Source organism: Propithecus coquereli, unplaced genomic scaffold, assembly GCF_000956105.1.
Source record: "Propithecus coquereli isolate 6110/MARCELLA unplaced genomic scaffold, Pcoq_1.0 Scaffold43, whole genome shotgun sequence".
Classification (NCBI taxonomy): Eukaryota; Metazoa; Chordata; class Mammalia; order Primates; family Indriidae; genus Propithecus; species Propithecus coquereli.
In genome coordinates this window covers 4,318,856-4,325,448 of record NW_012150063.1, presented here as the reverse complement: position 1 = coordinate 4,325,448, position 6,593 = coordinate 4,318,856, and the positions used below count along the sequence as shown (strand labels likewise).

Sequence of the window (6,593 nt, the reverse complement as noted above, 5' to 3'; positions counted from 1 at the left end):
TTACTTTGGCTACCTTATGACTACTCTCCACATAGTATTGTATTCAGAAGTAATACAGGTCTGATATCCAAAAGAGAAGTGAAAAGTAATTTAGATTTTTAGGGATTTTTAAAGAGGCACAAAAGGGGAGAATTACAGTGCAGGAATGTTTAACAATCCTTTCAACCATTTAATTCCTGTAAGTCCCTCTCATCTTGCTAGTTGCTGCCTCATATTTCTTATCTCCCTTCAGTCTGTCACTCTTTCCTGGAATTCTCTTAAGTATGATTCTCTTATTCTCCCCTAACTCAGCTCTTTATTATCGTGTAGCTCAGTTTAGTCCCTGAGCACCTTACATTCTCCTTTTGAACCATTACTCTAACCTGCACAACCAAGTGCCAGGAGGGACTTCACAAACCATAGGAAGGTCTTTAGAAGGAAGCTTGGATTCTAGTTCTGCTCCATATCCTTGCGCAGGTCATGTCTTTTCTAAGGCTCCCTTAGAAATGTCCTCCCTCTTAAGAAAGGGTTGGGCAACATGAACTCTTGGGTCCTGTCCAGCACTAAAATTCCTCGCTTCTGCTCTGTCCTAGGCCCTGCGGCTGTGGCAGTGGTAGACTCAAACTAGTCAATAAGCCTCGCCTCCATCTGTCTCTCATCCTACAGGAAGAGAGGGAGAACATTTCCCTCTTTGTTGCCTCTTTAGTGCCTTTGTAGGATACATGGGGTGACCATCTCCCGGCAGGGTGGCTCCAGACCTGGGCTCCGCGGGCTCGCCAGGGAATGTGGGGCTGGAGGATCCTTCGATGCACCTGAGTATTCCTGGCCAGAGGCTACCCATCACCCCAACCCACTCGTAACTAGCTGCAGGACAACGGTCCCCGACCCTCAACAGGGGCACCGCGCAGGCGCAACCACTAGCCCGGCGCGAAACGGACGCACTCGGAGGCCGAGGCAAGGTGAGAGGGAGGGGTCGGAAAAACCCCGCCTCCGTGTCATCACGTGGGAGGCGGGGTCGGAAGCGTGACGGCGTGCGCGGGGCGGGGCTAGCGCTGCGCGCGGGCGCGGGGGCGGGGCGCGGCGCTAGCTGCAGCTCCCTAGGAGGGAGGCCGGGCAGGCGGCGGAGCGGCGCGGCTCTCAAGCTGACGGGGAAGTGGCCCGCGCGGCCGCTGCTAACTATCCCGGCGCGGACGGACGGTCGACGGAGGCGAGGGCTGGGAGCTGAGCCGGGCGACTTAGAGAGCGACAGGGTCAGGCTCAGCGTCGGCCACTCTGTCCGCTGAATGAAGTGCCCGCCCCGCTGAGCCCCGAGCCCGGCGTTTTCCCCGCAAGATGGACGGTTTCGCCGGCAGCCTCGGTGAGTACGGCTGGGGAATCCTGCCTCTCCTGCGCAGGGTGGGAACCTTGTTCCCTCCACTCACAGCCCAGGCCCTGCTCTCTACCCTGCCCCTCTGGGTGGCAGCAGTTCCACTGCACATGTTCCCTTCGAGGCTGCCGCCCCTCCACGGACTGCAGTGGACTGAAAGCCCCTCCCCCGCCGCCCAGCCCTCCGCAGAGCCAGACCCTCCTTTCCTCCCAGAGCCCCTCCAGTGCGGGGCCCTCCTTCCTCCAAAGTGGGAACTCCTCCCCCTCTCTGAGAGGCCCCCTATAGCTGGTACACCCCTCCCCATACACTTATGGCTCCCCCCACACTCTCCCTTCAGGGTTCGGACACCCCTTCTTCAAATCCAGGCGCCTCTTCAGGGTACAACATTCCTCCCTCTTTCCACATACCGAGCTCTCTTTGGGGGTGGGGACAACCTTTGCCCACACAGAGGTTCTCTTTTAGAATAGGGGCCTCCATTCCCTCTTCAGGAAGGGGACACCCCCCACCCCGCAGTCTTCACTTTAAATTTGGAGACGACTTTTAAGTATCCCTAAGAGTAACTGAGAAGTTCCCTTCACTCCGTCCACTTCTCTGAACATTTTGCAGAGGTGGAGAGACCCAGAACCCCTGAAGCATCGTTTGCTTAATACAGGAAAGGAAGAGGTGCATCTGTGTTGGGGGACCCTCTTTAAGAGTGAAAGCAGAAGTGTTGTCTGGCTCTGCAGCCATGCATGCTGGGGAGAATTAATTCTGCCTTATGAATCCATAGGAAAGGGGGCCTCTGTTAGGGAAAGAAAGGATTCTCCATTTTTGGAATATGTTGTCTTTGTGGAATGGAGAAAGGGAAGAGGTTATTATTAAGTAGGCTTAAGTATCTTTTCAGTGTTCCCTTTCACCTGAATAAAGGTAGTAAATTTTGTAACTGGCTAGGGGAATCAGAACTCCAGGCTGGTACTCTGTGCCCTATAACCTGTGTCTGGAATTACTACTATTCTTTGAGGCCATTGGAATCTGGTTACAGTAAAGATTGAGCTCAACTGTTATGGTGAGACAAACAGTTTCTGCTTTGGCTGATACTGCAGTTATGTGATACCTGCTGCTGGATTTGTATTTTGAGTATTTTATGTGCAGGTAGCTTGTAATCAGATGTCTTTGTTTTCCATTTCTTGATAATAAATCCCTAGTTTGTTAATGTTCATGGATCAGTGAATGATCTGGCTACAGGCCATACCTTAATCTACCCAGTGTTGGGATTAGATAGATTTTTAAAATCTAAAGTAAAAACGTAAGTCGAAGAGCAATGGGCTTATTATAGGTAGTAAATAGTAAAATCCATAATTTTGGCCTTGACTTTCTCTTGGGAAGAAAAATCATTGTTATTAAAGTACTTTGAGAGTGGAAATCCTAAAATAGTAGGCAACTGAGTGTTACTCTTTCCTCCTAAAGGCACCTGTTGTCTATTATCTAACCTTTAATGTCTTATAATTCCTTACATAGTAAGTTTGTTTCATTCTTGGGCTCCTTTTAGAGAGGCATCTTTTCATTGGTTCTTTTTTAGCCTCATGCCTGGATTTATTCACTAGTTCATTTAGGAACTAATGAATAAAGACTTGTCCAATTTGGCCTCTAAAGGAGTGATCATATACTAGAGTAAAAATTGAGTGTCTTTTTGGGGGATGTTATCAAGCTGTGAGATCTCTGTACTGTGTTGGCTCCTCAGCCTTCAGGAATGGTGAGATCACTACTCGCTTTTACTTTTCTGGGGTTGGTTCTGGGGACTTCTGGAATGCTTGCCAGAGCTTCATCTTCTGTGTTTTGAAGGGAGTCTTTCTCACCAATTGGAGCACTTAAGTTTATTTTGAAACATTGGATATGCTTTGTTAAATAATTTTATTCCTTAACCAATTCATGAGGCAACTGATGAGAAACTTGACAGGTAAAGATGAATTGCAGTTGGGGCTCCCTCTTTTTATGAAGAGTGTTATTGCTAATGTTTTAAAAATCCTAATGTTGGATTTTTAAAATTCATTTGATGCCATCTTTTGGGTGATATATGATGAGACTTTTCCTTTCTTTAGATAATGGTGTTAACTAGGAGCAGGGGAAGTATGCCTGTCTCTAAAGAGAGGAACCTGTGTCAGGCAGAGAGGGAAGGAAATGGTTCCTGGCAATATTTCTGGAGCTGCTCCTGTAGAAGATACTTCTCAGCAGGAGCTCTGTGCTTTCTCTTTCTGTCCCCTATTGTAAGACTAAAACTAGGCCCCATCTTAATTGAAACCTTAAAGGGTTGGAGGTGGGGGAGGAGTAGTGCTGGTATATTTTCCTGGTAGCCTTTAAGCAGAGTTCTTTGCGCAGCTCTTGCCAAATTGCTTGTTTCTGTTCTCTGCCTAGAGCTTAGAGTTACATTGATCTTTATTTTATCATCAGGAGAGGCATGAATATAAAGACAAACAGTTATACTCTAGTAGATGTTTAAAAACTTTTTTTTAACCAAATAAGAATTCAAAACATGGGAAGTTCTTCTGGGGTCACAAGCATTTATTTATTCTCAAGGAAGTCTACGTGTGTATCTTCTTTTACATACTAGATGGGTTCTTGAAAAATTGTGAGACAACTACATTTTTGTAAGCAGAAAAATTGAATGCTTTAAAAACAATGATTCTAGAGAAGTTGAATGTTTAAGGGAATATGGTGAACTATTTTGTAAAGTGAAAAACTTTAAAAATTCAATCCGTACCCTTGACTGTTGAATGTTTAAGAAGAACACTGTATTATGTGCATTTTATAAGATCTCTAATGGCAATTAAGACTGTATGCAGGGCTTTTGAAATCATAGAGAGGAATGTTAGGCAATTGACCCATTTATAAATGCCACACTGCAGTTATATGCTACTTGTCTTGTTACCTTTGTTTTACCTAAAAACTGAAGGATGGTTTTACTCTCTGCAGCTGATGAATTTCAGGTAATTTGTCAGCAGGTGCTTGTACTCTGGAATTTCCCTTAGGTATTATATCTTTTACTTCATGAATTATGGTAACTTAAAAAGGCAGCATTTTGGAAACAATTTTTTTTAAACTTAAGTGTGAAAAGTACCCCAAATCATCTTGATGTCTTGTCTCCAAATCACTACATACATATACATATACACATAAAAAATGTATATACAGTATATATTTTAAATCTCATATGTATGTACGTATGTGGGAAACTATTGATACTGCTTTTCTTATAGATTTCATAAGGCAAGGGATTGGGTGCATTTCATGCTTAATCTTACTTAGTCTTTTTTTCATAATAAAGGTTTTAATTTTAAGACTTTCATCTTTGAATTAACCTAGAGGTTAGTCAGTCTTTGCACTTTAAAGAAAGTATATACTTAACCGTGTCAGCTTCTTTAACTTTTTCTGCCTCAAAAGTTAAAAAACAAAACTCAATACCTTTTTTCCCTCCAGAAAAATTGTAGTGAATGAAATTGCAGGGCTAGTATTTGTAAGAAATATAACATTCTGGGTAGAGGGTATAAATATTGACAAATAGTAACAGTATGCTTCAGTTTAGGGACTATTTTAAGAAAGTCTTAACATCACATTAAAACTTTGATTTCTCATCACATATATATAGTCTTTCTTGAACAATGCAGTATATGACTTTTAAATATTAATCTAATCTAAAGCATTCTTTATATATTCACATAAAAGTGTTTCTCATGCAATAACATTGGGGAGGTTTTTTTTTAAACAACTTTTAATTTCTTATTGGTTGCCTCTCGAAGGGCTCAAGATAGGCTTAAGTTATATAACACAATGTAAATAGTAACTCTCCAATGGTTAGTAGAGCATCTCTAACATGCGTTTAGCTAGAGTATTTCTCAACATATATGTGGATTAACACTGGATGTGGACCGGCAATGTACTTGGTTGTTATTATGGGAAGAACAAGTAAAAGACACACTTATTATTTAGGTGCTTACTGCTTTCCTGGTTTTGAATAGGCACTGTCTCTAGAGATGTTTTAAACATAATTAAAGTACCAGAAATTGAGGGTGGAGGGGGGAAGCACTATTTATAATGCTGTGCTATGTATCAAGCAAGTAACTTCTGACAACATTTGGAGATCGCTAGATTTATCTCTATAGAGCCTGGCTTTTTAAGGCAATGAAATAATTTATTTAGCAGTCCAAATTGTAGGTGATAGTATTACTAGTTCTTTTTCTGTCTTATGTTTAAATTTGAATAACATGTAGAAAAACTACTGTATTTTACATGTGGGAGTCCATTTCTATAACATGTAAAACTTCAATATTCATGAGAAACTTGAGAAAAACATTTTGATTTAAAAATAGATGGAATCTAAGACTTTTAAAAAGTTTAAGGAAATAATCTACCTCATTAACTCTTACCTCAGTGTGGAAGATTCCGGAATCTATAGTGTATTTCTATGTTGATATATGATCACGGTTTTTAGCTAGCATTCTTAAACTATTACAATGCCTTAATTTTGTATATTGCTTTATAGTTTACAAAGAGCTCTTTATCTCAGTTAATCTGCGTACCAACCTTAGGAGATAAATTATTAGCCTTTTATAGATGAAACTGGGGTTTAGAGAGTATGCTTTTTAAAAAAATTTTATTTGAATCTAGGGTTTTTCTTTTTTGGAGGAGGACTAATTTGTGGGATTTGTTTTTCTTCTTGGAGATAGGACTAATTTGTGGGCATATTATTTTTAAATAATGAAAACTATAAAAGAGTAGGAAAGTAAATGATCTTTTCTCTAGCTCATTGGTACACAACTGATGTTAACATGTTGACATACTTGTTTTTAGTCTTTTCCTATGCCTGGTTTTTTAATAGTTAAAATCATACTATAGGTAATAATTTTGCATTCTGGTTTTTTCATTGGATTGTAACCATTTTTTTTTCCCCCACTTGAACTCAGATTTTTCTGATGGAATCCAGTGTTCTTTTCTCTACCCCATTACTGATTCTTCATAATCCTCTGGTACATCAAATCTAACACACTTGAATCTGAACTTCTCTTTTAAATCAGCTTCTTTTCCTTATTTCCCACTGACTATAAATATCACCCAGCCTTGAAATCTCACGTTCGATTTCTTGCCATTTTTGCTTACCGTGTTAAAACCTCTTCTAAGACTTGCCAGTTCTTGTCACCTTTTTTCATCCCTTTTCTTTTCTACTGTGATAGTTCAGATACTTATTATTCCATGCCTGGATTATTGTGTAGCCTCA

At 41.2% G+C, this 6,593-nt stretch overlaps 1 protein-coding gene across 1 annotated transcript in view; it reads left to right on the top strand.

The window, feature by feature from the left end:
• The first annotated feature begins 1,039 nt into the window (after window positions 1-1,039).
• EML4 (echinoderm microtubule associated protein like 4) overlaps window positions 1,040-6,593 on the top strand; it is a 180,085-nt gene continuing 174,531 nt past the window's right edge. Inside the window, exon 1 of the mRNA XM_012653843.1 lies at window positions 1,040-1,336. Coding sequence (XP_012509297.1) covers window positions 1,312-1,336 — 25 coding nt within the window. The 5' untranslated portion in view covers window positions 1,040-1,311. The remainder of the gene's footprint in view (window positions 1,337-6,593) is intronic.